The sequence below is a fragment of the Trichosurus vulpecula genome, chromosome 1, assembly GCF_011100635.1.
Source record: "Trichosurus vulpecula isolate mTriVul1 chromosome 1, mTriVul1.pri, whole genome shotgun sequence".
Classification (NCBI taxonomy): Eukaryota; Metazoa; Chordata; class Mammalia; order Diprotodontia; family Phalangeridae; genus Trichosurus; species Trichosurus vulpecula.
This window is the reverse complement of record NC_050573.1, coordinates 119,687,567-119,710,135: the sequence shown is the minus strand read 5'-3', so window position 1 is coordinate 119,710,135 and position 22,569 is coordinate 119,687,567. Positions and strand designations below refer to the sequence as shown.

The 22,569-nt window shown below is 41.7% G+C and overlaps 1 protein-coding gene across 2 annotated transcripts in view; it reads left to right on the top strand.

The window, feature by feature from the left end:
* The window catches only part of COL14A1 (collagen type XIV alpha 1 chain), a 254,847-nt gene that overhangs the window by 5,263 nt on the left and 227,015 nt on the right, over positions 1-22,569 (top strand). For both annotated transcript variants that reach the window (XM_036760560.1, XM_036760567.1), the window contains exon 2: positions 14,863-14,988. In XM_036760560.1, the coding sequence (XP_036616455.1) occupies positions 14,901-14,988 (88 nt within the window). In that variant the 5' untranslated portion in view covers positions 14,863-14,900. The remainder of the gene's footprint in view (positions 1-14,862; positions 14,989-22,569) is intronic.

Genomic DNA, 22,569 nt, shown 5'->3' with positions numbered 1-22,569 from the left:
AAACAGGAAAACAAAGCAAAATCTGTCTCATCAATATGGATAATCAGGGATAAAAAAAAAATTTCCACATGAATGAACTATTTACAAAAGTGGGTGTGTCTCCCTCCTGTTGCATAGTCTATCACCACTATATTCATCATCAGTGTTTTCCTCAGGGTAGCTTCTTGCTGTCCCTACGGGTGTAGGGGGCATCTGGGGACCTGTAACATAGTAGGAAGCACTGGGCACTGGAGTAGATTGCAAGCAGCAACCCCAGTTGCTCCAGCCACTCTGTGGGGTAGAATTGTGGTGAGCTATGTGGGTACTCCGCAGGGTCTGGCTGGGGAAGTACAGAGTGGAGCACCCTGACAAGGGGTGCTGGATACTGGGAATAGGAATGGTCTGGAGGTGGAGTGACTAGTTGATCCCACATGGCTGCCTTTTGAATGCAAATTTCGCTCTGACTCTGACCCCAACATGCTTCTACCTGGGTTTCCAGGATCTGTTGCATGGTTTGGGTTTGCTGATGCAGAGTATTCATAGCATTGGCCGTAGCATTTAGCCGGGTGTACAGTTTCCTGACTTCCTGACATAGCATGGTCGGTTCAGAAGATTTCTGGCGGTGGTAGAAAGTGGGACCGAGACTTCCTTGTGGACAAGGTCTCTTGGTCCTGCCTGAGGTCCCTAGGGAATCCAGAAGAAGCTGCCCTTCTTCTGGGAGTTCTTTGTTCCACATGAATTAGGCAAATGGTTGAAGTTCTCAATGACTAGGCTGGGCTGAATGTCATTTTCTCCTTTACTATGGCATTCATCTCCCTCTTCTTCACATTTGATACCTGGAGCCACTGACCAACAGTCTTCAGCCCGGGCTAATTCTGCCTTCACACTGGCCTTGAACTCCTGCACTTCAGTGTTCTGGACATTTTCCTTGGAGGTGCTCAGTGGGTCCATGAAAAAGCTAGCCCCCAGCTCCACAGACACTTCATTGGGGTGGGGGGACCTCAGTACAGTTACTGCACAATTGAATCCTGCCAGATTCTGGAAGCTTCTTTCTAGCTCTCTTGTGCTTGCTCACCTACCAAGGAACTTTGCGTTGTCTTGGTCTCATGGCAGACTGTGAGATTTCTACAGGTGGACAGGATGCAATGAACTCTGGCTGTCTCTCCAGGCTCCAAAACGTGTGCCAACATTTTGGCAGCTGTACAGAACAGGACCAGATGTGATGAGCTCTTCTTCATTCTGGGGACCTTGCAAGGCCAAAGCTGCCTTTGCCTCAGGCTGGTTTTTATCTAGGTCCAGGAAGTGAGTTCACAACTACTGGAGGTGCGAACTCCTGGAGAGGTGAACACTGTTTATAAGGAGTTTGGTGTAGATGGGTTGTTGAAGGGTGCCTTCTTAGAAGTTCATCTCAAAACTAAGTCACAGGGAGATCATACCTGCTGGAGGTGTGAACTTGGATTGCTTCCAGTGAGTAGCATTAAAGTGCTGAAGGGCATAGAAGTCAATTTGGACACTAATCCTGAAATCCAGTTTGGAGTCTTGGCTTCTGGGTCCTAAAGAATCCATGTTTAGATGTATGGAGCTCTGGTGTTTTCTCTTAGCTCCAAAATGTGTGTCACCCTCTTGCAAGACCTGCATAACAAAATCCAAAGACAGTATCCTTTAAGAAGTATCATGCTGGGGGCAGCTAGGTGGTGCAGTGAGTAAAGCACTGGCCCCGGAGTCAGGAGGACCTGAGTTCAAATTTGGCTTCACACACTTGATACATACTAGCTGTGTGACCTTGGGCAAGTCACTTAACCCCAATTGCCTTGCCTTCCCTCCTCCAAAAAATAAAAAACAAAACAAAAGTATCATGCTACCTCTCTCTGTTTTGGTGGTGCCTCAGTTTCTCTCTGTAGTCCCAACCTCCTTCTGGGTCCCAAACACACATCTCAGACTGCCTATAAAACATTTTCCCTTGGCTGTCCTAAGTCACTGGGCTTTATTACTGTAGTAGTTTTGTCAGGCTCCATGCCCTGAACCCTTTTAACCTTATCAAATGTCAATGATTCCTTTAAAAGAGTCAGGGGCCAGTAAAAGGAAGGCCAGAGTCATGCTATACACTGTTCTGATGGGGCCACATCTGGGAGATTAACCTCAGTTCTGGGCACGAGGTTTTAGAAAGGACATTTACAAGCTGAAGAATGTCAAGAAAAGAGCAGCCAGAAAGCTGAGAGGACTGGACACCATGCCATATAAAGAGAAGTTCAGGCCTAGAGAAGAGAGGATTTAAGGGTGGGAATATGACAGCTGAATTTAATCATTTAAAAGGCTCTGTATGGCAGATTGGTGAAACTTGGTTCTACTTGGGCCCCAAAATGGATAATTAGGAGCAATGAATGGAAGCTGTAGAGAGGTAAAGTTCAGCTCTGTTTAGGGGGAAAAAACCTCTAACAATTAGAATTTCCCCTCCCCTGCCAGTAGAGACTAGTCCACTTTTTGGGGGACATTGTGGAAGAGATTCTATGAATAATTTGGACCAGATGCCCACTGAGATAGATCTCTTCCAACTCTGAGGTTTTTTGATGCTAAATTCTCTTTTTTAAGTGTTCCTTCTATCCCCTGCCCTGGGCTAAAATGGGATCCCAAATATTTGGAGGGATCTTAGTCTGCAGGTTGGGGTGGGGTCCTAAATGATGTCCAAATAGGCTGGAAAGTTGAAGCTAGAGAGAATGGGCGGTAGGTGTCAAGGACCGAAGTAATGGGAGTCAGGAGTAACCCCATTAGAGGCCCATCTACTGGTAGTCTGAGTCACCTAAGCCATAGTGAGACCATCAATTGCTGTGTTTCCTGTGTGACCTTAGTGGTTGATCTTTCATCCATAAGCTTAAAAGGGAATCTTACCGGTTCTTTACCTCTGTTGAATGGATTGTTGATATAATGTTGTCCAAAAACTTCTTGGCAGGGCCTTCTCTATGGAAAGTATAGGGGTGGGAGGAGAGAGGACTGCAGGACTTTTTGTAAATTATTCATTTGTTCATTCATTCATTCATCAATTATGTATTGAGTACTTAAGTACTTTATTAAGTGCTGTGGGGATACAAAGGTGAGAACTCCATGGAATGCGTCCTCAAGGAAATCTCATTGTGTGTGGGCTCTCCAGAAACACACTCCCACAGACACAGACGTTCAGACTTGTTCTTTCATGTGTGTAGGGATCTCCCCATATGCAAGATCTCTCCCCCATACAGAACCTCAACTCTTCTGTAACTCATAGTTTTACAGAATTGACAAACAAAAACAGAAACCAAGGGAAACATCTAAATATGAAAAAACCAACAGGTGTGTGTAGAGAGTAGGCACAGTGCTCGCCTGGGGAGGAAAAAGAATAGTGGGGTTTTTTTCCAAGTGGGGCGGAGAGTGGAACGATGTTCCTCAGCCTTCATATTGTGGGGTGAGAGTCTGAGGTTCAAATGTCCACAATAAGTTTGCATTGACATAACTCCCTGCTAGTGGGGCCTGGGGCATGTTCTTCTATGTGAGTACCGTTCAAAGATGGGTACTAGGAGACTTGCCCAGGCTCTCACTCACAGTATATGCCAGCAGCAGGACATGAACTCAGTGCTCCCTGCTACCAAGGCCAGTTCCTTATCCACTAACCTATCTGCTTAAAAGGTGTATCAGCAGTGACCTGAAAGGGGAAAGCTTTAGCCCCCCAAAAGAAGAGATTCCTAAAAAAGCAACAAGCAGCCTATGTGGGAGGGGAATGTTTTCTATAACCTGAATCAGGCCTCCTTTACCTACTCCCCCCCAGAATCCTGCTACTAGGGGTGAGGCTGAAGACACTTCTTATAGCACCAGTGAACAGCATCTTTCTGAATTACTTCCAGCCATCTGCTACTTGCAACAGGGAAGGGACTCCCAAAGGTGGTCACTCTGATTTTGCCATAGAGAGCAACACAGAGAACCAAATTCAGTGAATCAAAGACTGTCTGACGTGCTACGTGTCTGAGACTGGTCCAGTTTTTGCAGATGCCTTTGTGTTTGCATCAGTACTGGCCAGCCTGGAGTTACCAGGGACAGGGGGAGTCCGAACTCATCATTCTTGGAAAATCCAAATCAGTCCTGGAAAATTCCTTAGACACTGGAGAAAGATTTAGAGACTGGGTGGGGAGAGCAAATTGTCTCAGGGCCCCCACTCCTGTAGGATCTGAACTATTAATGAAGCCATTTGAAGCACACTTGGCCAAGTGATATAGTGCACATACCCAGAATTGCTTTGGTCTGTGTGTAGTTTTCTCAGCTCAGTTTACCAAACAGTAGGTACTTAGCAGAGTGCTAACATTTGTCTTCTGCACGTGTTAGAATCTAAATGTCCCAGCTGGGCAGGAACTTAAAGACCATCTAGACTAGGGGTTCTTATCCTTTTTTTGTGTCCTCGATACCTTTCCCAGGCTAGCGAAGTATATGGACCCCTTCTTTGAGTAAGATTTTTTAAATGCATGAAATAAAATGCAGAGGATTACAAAAGAAATTTATTATATTAAAATACAGTTTCTTTTAAAAAATGTTTATAGATCTCAAGCTAAGAATGGCTGATCTACTTCATTTGAAAGAGGAGGTAACTCAGACCTGATAGTTGATTGGCTTGCCCAAGGTCACGTCAGAGCTGGGACTCAAACCTGGGCTCTCTAATTATGAGTTTAAAGCTCTCTCTAACATACCATGATGGCCACCAGAGCTCTGATGCCACTCTAGCAACATTTTAGGGTTTGTTTTTGAGTTGGTTTAGCTGCTAATTGGGTAATGCTAATGATGAAAGAGTTTGTGAATCTTGATGTTGAGAAAGTGATACATTCAATGCCAACAATTCTGGTATTTAAAACATTTTACAGCCTGGCTGTTCAGTTATTTCAGTTATATCCAACACTTTGTGACCCCATTTTGGGTTTATCTTGGCAAAATACTGGAATGGGTTGCCATTTCCTTCTCCAATTCATTTTATACATGAGGAAACTGAGGCAAACAGGGTTGAGTGACTTACCTGGAATCACAAAGCTAGTAAGTGTCTGAGGTCAGATTGGAATTCACAAAGATGAATGAATCTTCCTGATTCCAAGTTCAGTGTTCTATCCACTGCATGGTGTTTCCAATAAGAATAAAGATTGTCCCCAACATTCTTATCCAGAATTTCAGGGACTTGGCAGAAAACCTTGGGAAAAACTGAAGCCTCCACTTAGTCTAATGTGATGTTAGTCATCCTAATAAACATTGTTTGAAAAGAAAGAAAAGAGAAAATAAACCCAAACTGAGGCCACAACTGTTTTTGGTAAAAAGCAAACTAAACAAATAAAATCAATTTGCTAGCCCCCACACCTCTAAAACCCCCTAAACTCCACCAATTCAGCTTCAAGAAGAGTTGGCGAAATATGAATGCACCCCAGGTTTATTTATTTGTCTTAATAACAAACATGCCATGAAGATTTGCATTATGTATTCCATGTTTATTATTGCTTCTATCACCTTGCAATGGAAATTGTGGTGGTGTTGATGGACACAGTTGTATCAGGAGGGCAGAGTTTATAATCTCAAAGAGGATCATAAACATGTCTGAAAGGTTCGGAATCGCCGGATATAAGAAACTCTCAAAGTAGAAGGCAGAAGAATCAAAACATTTATTTAGGCTCCACAGTAACCAACCCATGAACCAGAAGCCCCATTTTGATATGTTGATCATAATCTTCCAGGCCCAATAAGTACGCCTTGAAAGAGTAACCAGGAGGCTACAGAGAAACATGATTGCGTAAAGCAAAATCATGTTTCCCCCTCGATGGTAATAAGATTACCCACTGGCCTGAAGTCTTTGTTCAGCTTCCTCCCGTAGATCAGCTCTGCTACTGGCAGCTCCTGCCTCAGCTGTGTCTGTGTCTGTGGCTGTAACTGACGTAACTGTCGTAACTGCCTCTGTAACTGCCTCTGGCTCCAACTGTCGCTGTAACTGTCGCTGTAATGGCCTGAAGTCTTTGTTCAGCTTTCTCCCGTAGGTTAGCTCTGCTACTGGCAGCTCCTGCTTCAGCTGTGTCTGTGTCTGTGGCTGTAACTGACGTAACTGTCGTAACTGCCTCTGTAACTGCCTCTGGCTCCAACTGTCGCTGTAACTGTCGCTGTAATGGCCTGAAGTCTTTGTTCAGCTTTCTCCCGTAGGTTAGCTCTGCTACTGGCAGCTCCTGCTTCAGCTGTGTCTGTGTCTGTGGCTGTAACTGACGTAACTGTCGTAACTGCCTCTGTAACTGCCTCTGGCTCCAACTGTCGCTGTAACTGTCGCTGTAATGGCCTGAAGTCTTTGTTCAGCTTTCTCCCGTAGGTTAGCTCTGCTACTGGCAGCTCCTGCTTCAGCTGTGTCTGTGTCTGTGGCTGTAACTGACGTAACTGTCGTAACTGCCTCTGTAACTGCCTCTGGCTCCAACTGTCGCTGTAACTGTCGCTGTAATGGCCTGAAGTCTTTGTTCAGCTTTCTCCCGTAGGTTAGCTCTGCTACTGGCAGCTCCTGCTTCAGCTGTGTCTGTGTCTGTGGCTGTAACTGACGTAACTGTCGTAACTGCCTCTGTAACTGTCGTTGTAACTGTCGCTGGCTCCAACCGGAAAAGGAAAAGAGAGGATCTTCAAGCTGTCCTCTCCCCTCTTATAGAGTTTTTGACATCATCAAGCTCCGCCTGAATGACCAGGGCTGATTGGTTCTTGAGTTGGCTCCTCCCCCTAGCATAGACATTAACACCTCCCCTCAGCCAGCCCCATGACTCCTCACACAGGAAGCTGTCTGCTTCCCGGCATGCTCCCCGGGCCTCCTGCCCCGGAAGAGCAAGCCACAGTGTCCAGAGGCTCAATGAGGCAAGCTGAGCCATTCAAAGAAAACAAAAGCCATTATGGCTACACTCCACCCCTTGTTATAGGATACATAATCTAATCAGCCATGTATCCTAGAACATACATTGTGATCCAATTACAAAGGAAACTAAAACATATCATTCATTATAAAGCAAAACATATCATTCAGTGACATTCCCAAACATTGGTTAACGATTCAAATGCGATCCACCCCTAGATCCCAGCAAAATAATCTCTTCAATCAATCATCCCCAAAATAATTATTAATAATTCAAATGTCCATCCCTAAATCCTTGTATCCATTACATAGGATCAATAATATCATAACAATAAAACAACACAGCAAGGATAACACAAAATAAGTAAACAGAACACTATCATCATTTCCACCCCCCTTGAACGATTGGGGCTCAAAATCTTGGGGTGAGGGGTGAAGGTCTCATTTTCCATAGCTTCTTCATGCTGAAATTGGATGTAGAGATGGCCCTGCCCCCAAAAAGTCCCATTCCAGAGGTCATTTCTTTAACAAGCTGGCAGGAATTCCAAGAATGCTACATGCTTAGGCAGTCACCGGAAAGTGCAGGGTGCTTAAGCCTGAAGGAAACAAAACTAGCAACAAGGTTAGCCAAAACAAAGGACAAAAAGAATAGACAAGTATGGACTATAATTCTTCAAATAAAATCATCTCAAGTTTGGTTGAGATTTCAGTTATGCAAAGATCCAACATCAGAGCCAAACTCAGGTGGGAAATGTTTCTTTTCAAAAGGAACATAATGAGGAAGCCAAGAGGATCCCACCCTAGATAGAGACTAAGATTGTCCTCCCAGCCTTTCCCCAAATGTACAAGTTTTCATCCGTTAATCACACAAGGTCACCTTCAGTCTGAGTGGCTTGTAGGCTTGCAGGAGCAGTTCTTATTTCCCTATTTCTCGTGTTATCAAGTCCTCTATACATTCTGTATAATTCATTGGTTGGAATTCCATCTATCATTTCAAAACCTACTCCTGCTCTCAATAAAGCAGTAAACATTTCTTTCCTTGTTACTCTCCTTTGGCGCCAAGTTTGCTGGTTATTCACCCTTCTCTCTCGAGGAGATCTATCCCCTCCCCAGTCACCTAAGTCATATAACTGTAAAATCTTATTTATCACTGTTGTAAGACGGCTCCCTACTTCTCCAAGTAATAAATTCAAAATTAGTTGTTTATAAGCAGGGGGAGCTGTCCTAATTATTAAATTCCTATGAGGCAGTTCCATTGAATCATTGTAATATTTGTCTGCAGTTCCTGTCATAATGGCAGTCTTCATTACCTCCTCCTTTAGTCTCATGATACAATCTCTAAGTGAATACCAGGGTCTGTGCTCAGTGGGCCACATAGAATCAGTAGCATATCTCTTATTGCATCCCACAGCGGCTAATGCCAACAGAGTAGTCCTGCTATCACCATCTCCTTGCTGATGATGTTCCCTAAAAGCTTGTTGAACTAGAGGATCATGGCTGATACCTATGAATCTCATGCAGTCTGTCCCATCTACTGATATTCCACTGGCCCCTTGATCACTGAGTCTTACCATCCAAGATATCAATGGTTCTCCTATTCTTTGGCTGAATCTACTCAAAATATCTGTGACCTCTTGCGGTGAGAAATCTTCCTGAATTTCCCTTGTAACTGAATCTTCACCTCGGGTTTCTGTCTTCCTCCTTTGTATGGGTCGAGCCCTTGTCTGATCATTTAACCATCTCCTATTCTCTGTGTGAGGCACATCCTGAACCCCAGTAGTGTTTTGTGCCTCAGCCCCTAACATTGTCTCATTCTCTCCCCACTCACTTCCTCTGCCACCATGGCTAGGACGAAGCAGGCAGTCAGGCTCTTTCTGGGCTGGGTTGAAATGCACTCTGGGCTTTTTTGGTCTCCTGTTGCTCTTAGCCACATTAATAGAAAAGTTCTCATTTGAGTCAGTTTGGTCTCCTGCTATCTGAGATTCCTCTTCTTCCTGTGGGGTAGGAGTGCCCCCATGTCTTTCACTTAATCTCAATCTTTCGTATACTAGACGGTAGGCTGATAACACTATCCAGCTTTGCCTAGATAGTGATGCCCCTGACTGAATCCCAACTTCTCGTAAACACTTTTCCAAATCCCTAGGATCTCCTCTCCGTAGCCTTGGTTCCCAGTTTTCACAGGGTCCAGCTTTTTTAGCCAATTCTTTTGCTAGGGAGGAATAAAATGGATCCTCCCATCCTGGGATATTCATCTCTTCCTCTGGAATTGTTCTGCTTCTAAATAGAGATCTTATACCTAGCGATCCTGTTCGTGACGCCAAATGTATCAGGAGGGCAGAGTTTATAATCTCAAAGAGGATCATAAACATGTCTGAAAGGTTCGGAATCGCCGGATATAAGAAACTCTCAAAGTAGAAGGCAGAAGAATCAAAACATTTATTTAGGCTCCACAGTAACCAACCCATGAACCAGAAGCCCCATTTTGATATGTTGATCATAATCTTCCAGGCCCAATAAGTACGCCTTGAAAGAGTAACCAGGAGGCTACAGAGAAACATGATTGCGTAAAGCAAAATCATGTTTCCCCCTCGATGGTAATAAGATTACCCACTGGCCTGAAGTCTTTGTTCAGCTTCCTCCCGTAGATCAGCTCTGCTACTGGCAGCTCCTGCCTCAGCTGTGTCTGTGTCTGTGGCTGTAACTGACGTAACTGTCGTAACTGCCTCTGTAACTGCCTCTGGCTCCAACTGTCGCTGTAACTGTCGCTGTAATGGCCTGAAGTCTTTGTTCAGCTTTCTCCCGTAGGTTAGCTCTGCTACTGGCAGCTCCTGCTTCAGCTGTGTCTGTGTCTGTGGCTGTAACTGACGTAACTGTCGTAACTGCCTCTGTAACTGCCTCTGGCTCCAACTGTCGCTGTAACTGTCGCTGTAATGGCCTGAAGTCTTTGTTCAGCTTTCTCCCGTAGGTTAGCTCTGCTACTGGCAGCTCCTGCTTCAGCTGTGTCTGTGTCTGTGGCTGTAACTGACGTAACTGTCGTAACTGCCTCTGTAACTGTCGTTGTAACTGTCGCTGGCTCCAACCGGAAAAGGAAAAGAGAGGATCTTCAAGCTGTCCTCTCCCCTCTTATAGAGTTTTTGACATCATCAAGCTCCGCCTGAATGACCAGGGCTGATTGGTTCTTGAGTTGGCTCCTCCCCCTAGCATAGACATTAACACCTCCCCTCAGCCAGCCCCATGACTCCTCACACAGGAAGCTGTCTGCTTCCCGGCATGCTCCCCGGGCCTCCTGCCCCGGAAGAGCAAGCCACAGTGTCCAGAGGCTCAATGAGGCAAGCTGAGCCATTCAAAGAAAACAAAAGCCATTATGGCTACAACAGTAGAAAGTTGCTTGGGTTTTATTTTGGAATTTGTGAGCAACTCTTTCTTTCCTTCTGTTGAAATTCTATAGTGTATCATCTGATGAATAGTTCCTACCTGAAAAAACAAATATGGCCCTTTTCTTCATCATCTTCTCTTGGTTTTTGATTAAAAAAACTGTTTTTAAAATATTTGGGGAAAGGAATAGTAAAAGAGAAAAAACATTACTTCTAGGTCATGTAGTTTTTCTGCTTTTTCTTCACCAGATTTGCATTTCCAGCTACCTATTAGACACTCCAAGTTGGACTTTCCATAGATAAATCAAAATCAAAGTGTCCCAAATCAGACTCATGATCTTTCCCCCAACCCTAGCCCTCTATTATATTATATTATGTTATATTATAATTATATTATAACTTCTCTATTTCTGCCTAAAGCCTCACTATCTTCCCATCTTATAACCCAGGTAGCATCATTCACTTCTGTCTCTCACATCCCATATCCAATCTGTTCGTAGTCCTGTGAATTTTACTTTTGAAACATCTTTCATAACATCATAATACTTCATCTCTTTTCCCTCCTTCAATATTGCCACCATCTTGGTGAAGACTTTCATCATCTTACAACTGGACTATTGTGGCACCTGTGTCACGTCTCTTCCCATTCCAGTCCATCCTCCACTCAGCTGTCAAATTAATCTTCCCAAGTCCAGGACATTGTACTTTTTAAGGGTCAGCAATGTGGCACAGTGTATGGAGCACCAGACCTGGAGTCAGGAGACCTGATTTCAAATGCAATCTCAGACACTTATCAGCTGTATGACCCTGGGCAAGAGACTTAACTCCCCTTGTCTCAGTTTCCTCATCTGTGAAATGGGCTAGAGAAGGAAATGGCAAACCACTTCAGTATCTATGCCAAAAACCAAAACAAAGCAAAACAACAACTCCAAATGGGGTCATGATGAGTCAGACATAACAAAAAGTACAGGACTGATAATGTCACTCAGTAAACTCCAGTGGTTCTCTATCAGCTCCAGAATCAAATATAAAATCCTCTGCTTGGCATCTAAATCCCTTTACAATCTGGTAACTCCTATATGTCTAGTCTTCTAATATCTTACTTTCCCCAGTATTCTGCAATCCAATGACGCTGACTTGCTTACCTTCTGTTCTTCCAGCAAGACATTCCATAAATCCTGACTCTTTGAAAGTTCACTGGCTAGCCCCCCTGCCTGGAATGCTCTCCCTCCTCATCTCTCCCTCTTGTTTTTCAGTTGTGTCTGACTTTTTTTGATCCCCTTTAGGGTTTTCTTGGCAAAGATACTAGAGTGGTTTTCCATTTTCTCCTCCAGTTCATTTTACACATAAGGAAACAGGGGCAAACAGAGCTGAGTAACTTGCACAGAGTTACATAGGTAGTGAGTGTCTGAAGCTAGATTTGAACTCAGGAAGATGAGTATTCCCAACTTCAGGCCCCATTCTCTATCCATTGCACCATTTAGCTTCTCTTGGTTTCCTTCAAATCACAGCTAAAATCCCATTTTCTAATAAGAAATCTTTCATGATCCCGTGGGGGCAAGGAATATCTTTTCCTTTTCTTTGTATGCCCAGTCCTTGGCACATAGTAGGTACTTAATAAATGCTTATTAACTGACTGACTTATTTGGATGCCTCCTCTTTTGGTTGGATAAAGGATTGGCTTAGGGTAAGAGTGACAGTGATTCCTTTTGTCAAAGTTGTGAAGTGTATCTTTCTGTCTCTGTCTCTGTCTGTCTCTTTCTTCAGCTCCATCTCATCTCTTAGCTATCCAAGGATCAGCATTATGTGGTCACTCCTACAGGACACTTCTCCTGATCTTCCTAGCTATTCGTGCTCCCTCCTTCCTCTAATTATCCTGTACATATTTATCTATTTACAGATTGTATCCCTCTAGTAGAGTGTCCCTGTGGGCACTTTTTTCTTTGTGCCTGTTTTCTTTGTATCCATCCCAAAGCACAATGGCTTGCATGTTGCAGGCTTGGAATAAATGTTTGCTGGACACACTGGAAATGACTCAGTATCAGACAGGAAATAAGGGGCAAAATCAGGACTTAAATCTAACAAGTACTTGGAGGCAGTTTGGTGTGGTGGAAAGAGTTTTGGATTAAGAGACAGAGGAGCTGGGTTCAAATCCCAGCTTTCAATCAATTAATAAACAATTATTAAGTGCCTAGTATGTGCCAAACACAATACTAAATGTTGGGAATACAAAAAGAGGTAAAAGACAGGCCCTGTCCTCTAGGAGTTTAAAATCTAGAGAGATATGTTTCTTTCTACCTACGCAAGCTGGAGCAAATCACTCACGCTCTCTGGGGTTGTTTTCTCATCGCTCAAATGAGAGGGGTTGGACTAGATCAGGCATTCTGAGTCTTGTTGTGTCCTGTTCCCCTTTGGCAGTCTGCTTATGCTTATGGACCTCTTATCAGAATAATGTTCTTAAATGCGTGACATGAAATACAGAAGATTACAGAGAAAATGGGTTGTATTGAAATAGTTATAAAAGTGAAGAACAAAACAAAACAAATTCTTGGACCCCAGATTAAGGACGTCTGGATTAGATAATCTCCAAGGTCCCTCCAAGCTCTAAATCTATGATTTTTATGGCTCCAAAATAGTTTGGTTTCTATTACACCACCCTTTCAAGTTTACAAATCTCTGATAAACTAAGGTATGCCAAAGGATGAGTAACTGATAATGATTTAATGTGTAAAAAGAGTTAAGGCATTAATCCAAGGGAATGAACCCTTACTAAGTAAGAACTTTAGGTTTGGTGGCTGGCCAGAGTGGGTAGTGATTTATGAATGGGGAGGCCTTAAACTTGTACCTTTCAGATGGCATGTAGAGAGTCAAGTCAGCAGACTCACAAAGTTGGCCTTGACCAAGCATAAAATCATGTTATTTCACACTTAAGTCTAGAAGGAATATGTGAGTTAAACCAACAAACAAATAAATACAAGAACTTCAGAAAGGGTTCTCTTGTTCTTTTGTTTCAGGTCACTTTTTCCTCTTTACTAGCAGGCAGTGGCATACAGTTTAAATTTTGGACTTCCAAACACTTTACCTATTTACTTTTAAAAGGATCCTTCTCTGACTCGTAATGTCTATAAGTATCCTTGCCTTATCCCCTATAGCACCCATTTCTTTCCTGGATGATTTAGTGTGGCTAAGGTTGCTGGAGTCTTAGCTATATGTGCCCTGTTATGGCCACCTATCTTTTATTACCTCATTTGTCCCTGAAATAGGGGAGACATTACAGACATTTTTTGCTGAGCTTTTGGGGAAGGCCTTAGCAGTCCTGCTCCAAAATAAACTCTAACAGAGTTTTAGACTTGCCTTTTAAGTAAGTACTAAGCACACATGTTTTTTTTTTAAATCATCTACTACTTGACTAATTCTCATAAATAAAAATAGCAAAACCTGGAGAAGCTTTAGAAGCAAGCTACAAATTGTTAGACGATAAGATCTTTGAGAATTGTTCAGCTTGGAGAAGAGAAGGCTGAGGCCTGACTCAATCATAGTCTTCAGGTGTATGAAGTGGACTTTGCAATCCCAATTTCAAAAAGCTGCTAAGTGAGGCAATATTACATATATTTTCTGATGGAAATGGAGGAATATTTACCAGTCTAGAGAGTGTCCAAAGTAGAATTACCAAGATGGTGAAAGAATTAAAAATCATGTAATATGAAGATCAATTGAAGAAACTGGGGATATTTATACTGGAGAAGAGAAATTTGGTAGAGGCCCAGGGAAATGTACAGATGCCCACCTGCCTGGGGGTGCTGTAGAAGGGATTTCTATTTTTAGAATAAAAGTTAGACTAGATGATCTGTAAGATTCCTTCTAATCCTCCAGATTCTATAATTCCATCTTTTATTTCTACACAAAACAAACAAGTAACTAATATCCCTCTCCTTTCAATGACCTGAAATCTCTCACAGCCTACACAATATCTTTGGATGTTCTTCTTTGATCAAGTTTTATTTTTAATGTAAGATGACAGGCGAAGTGGCATACAGAGTAGACTAATGGCCTTGAAATAAAAAAGACCTAAGTTTAACTCTTATTTCTAACACTTAAAAGGTATGTGATCATGAGCCAGTATGGTTTTCTTCCTCTATGAATTTCAATTTCCTCACCTTTAAAATGGATATCATAATACCTGCAATCCCTATCTCGCGGAGTTGTTTTGAGGCTAAATTCAATTCGATAAACATTTATTAAGCACCTGTTATGTGTCAGGCATTGCGGATACAAAGTCAAAACCAAAATTAACTCTGCTTCCAAGAAGATTATGCTCTACTTGGGGTATCCAGCACGTACACAAATAAGTAAATGCAAAATACGCATAAATTAAATCCAAAGTAATTCCAATGGCAGGTTATAATGACTGTGAAAACCAGGAAGGGCATCCTGGAGGTGCTGCTTGGGATGATCCTTGATGAGAGTTCCAATGAAATAATGTTTTTGAGGCATTTTGTTCATTGCAAGGCACTGAGTAAATGCCAGTTATCATTGGTTTCTTTTAGGGGCACAGTGGGATCATTTAACTATTCTGTCAGCATGGCTTTATGTCAGTAATGTATGTTTGGTTGTCTGAAATGCTTCTGTGCTCTGTGTTTCTAGGTTTGCTGAGACACCTCATGTAAAAGGCAGTAAATAAGATGAAGACTTTTCAGTGCAAGACCTGGTATTGGCTGCTTCCAGCTTTGGGGGCACTTGTCCATTTCTCCAGCTATGTTGAGGGTCAAGGTAATTGAAAACTTAATTATTGTTTCAACAATCCGGCTAGCAGCTTCTGTGGGGGTATAAGATCCACCTACAGCCAGCACCCAGAAAGCTGCCAACAGCACAGGTTCTTTTGATCTGCTTAACTAAGGAAAGCAAGGTGAAGGGGTTTGACAAGCTTACTTTAATTCAGCATACAAATATCATTCACTTAGTTCAGGGAAAAAAGCCAGCACCTAAACTTCAGAGCAAAATACAAACAAAGAACAAGCATCAACAGACAGACCCAATACAGATTCATAGTTACCAACATCTAGGTTCAGCCCAGGAGCTCAGAACAAGGGCTGGCCCAGAGTCATGCATGCCACCACTGCTGCGCCAAAGAGCTCCAAGGAAAAGACAGCCAACCCCTGGTTTTATATCTTTTTCAGCGTCAGGGGTGAGTCACACATGCGACTCACCCATGTGACCTAGAATCGTCACAAAGCTGCGACTTAAACCCACGTGGTCTAAAAGCCTCTGCTGTCCCAGACATGTAAACTAGGCCCTCCCTGGAGTTAGCCCCACCTTGGGCCCCATCTTAGTTGCCAATCCACACCCACACAGGTTTTACACCTAATAGGGGTTTGGGCCTGGGGCTTAGCACTTAGTAAGACTCAATAAAATACACTGAATTACTCAAAGCAAACAAAAGCCAAACTCTTTAAGGGCACTTGTAGAACTAAGTACTAAGGAGCCCATTTTGCATACCAACACAATTATGTTCCTTATTGTCAGCAAAATCCTACCCCCTCCATACACACACACACACACACACACACACACACACACACACACTTTCCCATGCTACTCCTACTGTTTTATTTGCCAAACTCTTTATCTGTGTTAAGCTTCTTCTTGGATGTCATTCACACTACTGAAATGTGTCCTTTTCCTCAATGGTGGGGTGCTTTTGGGGTGGATGGACCTCAAAGGCAATAAGGAAGGCTACCAATAAAACTGTTACTAGTTATTAGTTAATGTGTAACTTTGTTACGTAGTACATAGCTAGTAATACAATGTATAACTAGTTATACTAGTTAATCTATAAATGTAACCTTAGTTACATTTTGCTGAGCTGATCTGGGTTAGTGATGAGATTTCCAACTTGACTTTGCCGCTGAAACAGGGGAAGCCCTGCTTGAATACATGGAGGTGGGAGAGGACAGACAAGATCAGGGAATGAACAATAAATAGTCTATTTTGGTGAGGATATGGAATGTGTGAAACAGACTAATGTAAAGTAAGACTAAGAAATCAGGTTGACGTCAGATTGTGGATGGGCTTGAATAATAGGCTCAGGAATTTCTCTGAAGCCATCAGGCTGAGCCTTAGCTGTGTTAAAAGGGGAAGGATAATTGCCAGCACCTTGACTGCTTCTGATCCAGATGGCTTGGAGTTGCTAAGTAACTTGTCCTTAAGCTATATCCATATTCTACAATAGAAACCTCATATTCTAACCACTCCTCCCTCCCCTTTCCCCTTAGAATTAGTAGATGTAGTAGACAGAATGTTGAACTTTAAAGTCAAACTTAAAGACCTGAGTACATATTGTCTGAAATACCAGTTTTGTGACCTTGAGTCAGCCTCTCAGAGCTTCATTGTCTTCATCTGAAAATGTGGGATACCTTAGTAGTGACTCCACAGGAATCTGGTGAGGTAGTATATGTAAAAGTGATATGGAAACCTTGAAACACTATGTAAAAAGACCAGTTATTATTAGACCAAATGCTAAGCACCTGAAGTTCCTTTATATATTTAATCGTTGCAAGATTAGTTTAGTTATGGTGATTCACAGGACAACTGAAGGCACTTCTCAGTTTGCCTTCCCAACCAGAGGACTCTATAATAGAACATTCTATGTGACTTTTCCAGGTATTACTGGCACATTTCATCTATTCTTCATCTATCTTATATGGAGCTAGTGATATATCATCTCTCCTCTTAGAATGTCAGCTCCTGCAGGCAGGGACTGGTTTTGCCTTTCTTTGTATCCCTTGTCCTTAGCAGAGTGCCAGTTACATTCTTTGTGAAGAACTTTGGAACTGGTGGAGTGATATGGGAGATGCTGGCAAAGGACCACCCAGCATGGTGTACCTGAATCAAAGAAGGCACTGTGCTCTATGGGCAAAGCCGAATTACAGTACCTCAAAAGAAACATGAGATGTATAGATTTAGATACAACTCCACTCCAGATGTTCATATGGACTATTTGTACCTCATGTTGGTCTGATCAGCCACTGTCGGATGCACTGTACCTTGACTCCAACATAGTGATGCCATTTTGGTCCTCTTCAAGAATGAAGCGCAGCAACCTGTCCTTAGCACAGTACCAGGCACATAGTAAATGCTTAAAAGCTTGTTGATTGACTGACTGACTGACTATACATATACCACAAGTCATCAGAAATCAGAATGGTCACTTTTGGGGGGTGGGGTCGGAAGATAAAAAGAAGTGCAAAAGCACAGTCCCTACCCTTAGGGAGCTCATATTCTAATGGAGGAAACAATATGCCAACAACTATGTACATACAAGTAAATTTTAGCCAAACTAAGGCCTGACTTATAATAGTTTTTTTTTTAAATAAATATAGTCATGTAGTGGTGATCTTGAAGAAGGGATAAATGTGATTTTTGTACCTGTATACCTTTTGAGAAAATGGAGGCAGCATAGTATAGTGGAAAGAACGTTGGTCCTAGTCTAGACTAAGATGGCCTACATGGGCTCTAATCCAGTCCTTGTGTGGCCTGGTTAAATCACTTTCAACTCTGGGCCTCAATTTCTTCATTGTTTTAGCTTTAAATCTGTGATCTGTGAATGGCAGGCTTGTTAGAAAGTTCCCGTGGGCTAATTAACCAATTGCTAACAAACCTCTTCCACTTAAATAGAAGCTTTTTGGATTGGGCCTTTTATGCCTCAGGGAACAAGAAACAGAGTCCTGGCTTTCTCAAAGGACTAGCACCTTTTAAACACCTATCAAAGGCACTTAATACATGTTCACTGAATTGCAATATCACAGAAAGTCAGAGCTGGAAAGTACCTTTTGGATTATCTAATTTAACCCTTCACTTTATAGGTGAGGACATTGGGGCCCAGAGAAGTAGAACATTTTTCCTATGACCTGTAACAGCAAAGTTACTTGCAACCACTGTGGCTGTTATAAGACCAATAACACCAGCACGCAAGAAGGCTGCTAGCACAGGTTCTTTGATCTGCTTTTCTACAGAAAGCAACTTTAAGGGGTTTATAATCTCACTTTAATTACACACACACACACACACACACACACACACATCATTCTATCATTCACTTAGTTCAGTTCAGGGGAAAAAGTCAGCACCCTGGACTTCAGAGAGAATACAAACAGAAATTACAAGCAGAGCAAAATAACACAAATCAACAGGCAGGCTTCTGTCTGACCATAGCAACATATACATAGCTACCAGAGAGAGAAGTGCCAACATCTGGGTTTTGGGGGAGCAACTCCTTAATGGCTACCCGGAGTCCAGTCCGGCCAAATCACATGAATGCTCTTCCTATGAGTGAGCCCCCAGCAAAATGCTAACCTCAAAGTATATATGCACTTCTTCAGGGTCAGAGGGCATCACGACCATGGGACTCAAACCCATGTGACCTAGGCATTCCCGTGACTTAAGCAAGTCATCAAAGACTTCTGATTCAATCAAAGATTCTTGATTGAAACAAAGGCAAGACTCAAAGGCACTTGATTTCCTTAATGCTGAGAAGTACTCCTAAGCAAAAAACAGCAAAAAGTCCCATCCTGCTTGTCATTATATGACCACACAGTTAATAAGTAACAGAACAAGACTACAATTAAGTAGCACAGTGGATAAATACCAGACCCAGAGTCAGGAAAACCTGAGTTTAAATCCAGGCTCAGACACCAGCTTCATGACCTTGAGCAAATTACTTAACCTCTGTGTGCCTCTGTTTCCTTATTTCTAAAATGGAGATCATAATAGCACCTATATCCCAGCATTGTTGTGAGATAAAACAGGATAAGCTTTATAATCAAAGCACTATATAAATATTATAATCAAACTCTTCTAATTATGACTCCATTTCCCCCAAACTCAAGCCAATATTTTATTAGATTGTCATTTAAATAGCTCACATTTTTATAGCAAGTTATGATTTACAAAGTGCTTTCCTGTCAACAACCTTGTAAGGTAGTTAGTGTAAGTATTGCCCCATTTTACAAATCAGAAAATAGACTGTGAGAAAATGACTTGTATTTGGTCACATGGGTAGGAATTATTAAAACCGGGATTTGAATCTAAGTCTTCTGACTTCGACGTTCTATATAAAATATAAAAAGTTCTCATCAAGATTGAAAGGGTTAATGCCAATTTTCATTTATACACATAATGTTCCTTCTTTTTAAATTACTAATTTCCATAACAGTCAGTTGACCCTGTAGAAGAGATGAGGAAGCAGTCATTCATCTTTCAGTGGAGAGGAGGAAGACTATAAGGATAGAATATTGTAGACACTAGCATACTAGGTCACTGTATTGGTAGGTTTTATTTAACTCTTTTTCTTTACTAGGAGGGTAGGTTTTTTGGGTGAGAAAGTTGGATAATATATGGAAATACCTGTTGCAAAGACAAGAGACATTAATAACATTTACTTTTAAAATAACTTAATAATTTCCCATTTTTAAACCCAATATATATTTGCTGCCATAATCCCTTATGACACCTTTTCTATTTAGAGGGAAGCAGAGTGGTCCAAGCACCTCAGTTTTTCTTGCATTTTTTTAGCATCTTTCTTTCAAGACAAGTCATTCCATGTACTGGTACTGGGAGTTCTGGATTGGTGCTAGGTAGGATAATGTGATTATGTATTACTGAGTAATGAAAGATGGCAAAAGTTTCCCCCAAAAAGCTGTTTTTGGTTCCAGGATTGTTTAGCTTGGACAGTTACAAGAAGGAATTCCTGGAGGGTATAAACCCATTCTTTGAATTCATGATAGCTCCTACTTAAAGCTAAAGCTAGGGTTAGTACCACAAATATCTCAGTTACCATCTTTCCAGCCACCCCAGCAATGATTGTGCCAATCAAATTTTTTTTAATATTTATTTGTATTTTTAGTTTACAACAGACGGTTCTACATAATTTTGAGTTCCAGATTTTCTCCCCTCCCTCCCCCGTCCCTCCCCAAGATAGCGTGGAATCTCATATAACTACCATGAATAACTTCGCATTGAATTAATTTATACACTAGTCAAGTTGCGGAGAAGAATTATGACCAATGGAGTGAGTCATGAGAAAGAAGAAACAGAACCAAAACAAAACAAAACAAAAAAAACAACCCCAAAACAAAAACAAATGAGAAGAGAAAAAGGCGAGCATGAAGTGTGCCTCAATCTGCATTCAAACTTCATAGTTCTTTCTCTGGATGTAAATAGCATTCTCCATCGTGAGTCCTTTGGAGTTGTGCCTGCACCTTGTGTTGCTGAGAAGAGTGAAGTCTGTCAGGGTTGGTCCTCACGGAATCCATATATCTGTGGTTGTGTACAGTGTTCTCCTGGCTCTGCTCCGCTCACTCAGCATTATGTCGTGTTGGTTTTTCCAGGTTGTTATGAAGTCTGTATCATCCCCATTTCTTATGGTACAACAGTATTCCATTACCTTCATATACCACAGCTTGTTCAGCCATTCCCCAATTGATGGGCATCCCTTTGATTTCCAATTCTTGGCTACCACAAAAAGAGCCGCTATAAATACATCTCTCATCTCTCCTGTCAGATTGGCTAAAATAACAAAACAGGAAAATGATAAATGCTGGAGAGGATGTGGGAAAATTGGAACATCGTTGCATTGCTGGTGGAGTTGTGAGATGATCCAGCCATTCTGGAGAGTAATTTGGAACTATGTCCAAAGGGCCACAGGAATGTTCATACCCTTTGACCCAGCAATACCACTTCTAGGGTTGTATCCCAAAGAAATCACACAAGCGGGAAAAGGACGCATATGTACAAGGATATTTATAGTGCCAATCAAATTTTAAGAGAGGTACTGACAAATTTGGGCATGCCTAGGGAAGAAGGGAGCTCAAAACCATGTTTTATAAGGACTTGGGAAATCGTGGCCTTGAGATGAATGTGTGCAGAACAAAAAACACTTTGTAAATTGTAAAGGACTGAAAAGATGCAAATTCATATTTTGATGAGAAAAAAAGACTTATCATGACAGTTTTCTTCAATTATTTGAAGGGCTGTTACTTCAGACAGTTATTAGATTAATTCAATAGAGTTCCAGAAGACAACACTAAGACTAATGTGTGGAAGTAACATGGGGGTAGATTTTGGTTCAATTTAAGGAACAATTTCGTAACAATTATAGATGTCCTAAAATGAAATATCCTCTCCTGTGATGTAGTGAGTTTCCTGTCCTGGGAGTATTCAAGCAGAGAGGCTGAGCAACCATATGCCAATGATGGTTAGAGAAAATTCTGATTTAGGGCAGGAGGTTGGAGTAGATGATATCTGAGGATCCCTTCCAGTGCTAAGATTCTGATCAGGATAAACAGTAGGTAATATTTTCCCTTTCAATATTTCTGTCATCTTTGTAATATTCGAATACTCATTCAATACATATAATGACTTCTAAGAAATACATGTAAAGTTCCTGGCATGCTCCAAATTTTATTTATCTCGATAACTATATTGTTCTTATTTGTGAATTATTTTGGCAGTGCTTTTGATAGAATAGTGGCACAGAATCTAACAACTTGGGACGATTTACCAGAGATTGCCACCAATATTTGAGTAGGCATCCTTTCCATTTGTTGTTATTGCTCAGTTGTTTCAGCCACTCTTTGTGACCCTGCTTGGGGGTCATCTGTTCCATAACATCCCCAAAATGGGGTCAATAAATCTCTACTTGAAAACATCAAGTGGGAAGGAACCCATTACTCCTAAGTGAACTCACTTGACTTGTAAATAATTCTTGTTGTTTAAAAGTTCTTCCCTTGAGCTGAACTCTACCTCTCTGAGACCTCTATCATTGCTACCACTGTCACTCTGCCCCTCCAATCAATAAACTCTAATATCTCCCTCTTACCTCCAGAAGCAAATGTGTCAAGTCCTCTGTTTGGCACTTAAAACTTTTCACAACTTGACCTCTTTCTTCCTCTTACCTTCTTATGTCATTATTCTTAAATAATTGTATATTTTATATTATTATCTTCTTATAATGTTAGTCCCTCCACACACTCTCCATTTCAATTACATTAGCTAAACTGCTGTTCCTTGAACATGACACTCTATCTCCCACCTCATGTGTTTGCATTGACTCTTCTCCTTCCAGGAATCCTCTTGCTCCTTTCCTTACCTTTTAGTTTCCCCTAGTTTCTTTCTTCTTTTCTAAAAAAATTATTTATTTTTAATTTGTGTAATAAAGCAAGGATTTCTATAACATAGTATAATATAAAAATTCATTGCACGTGAACCTGCAAATCTACTATTCCTTTCAAATACACAACAAAGTTATCATATAAATGTCTTGTTTCCACCTCCCTTCTTTAGAGATGGCCACCA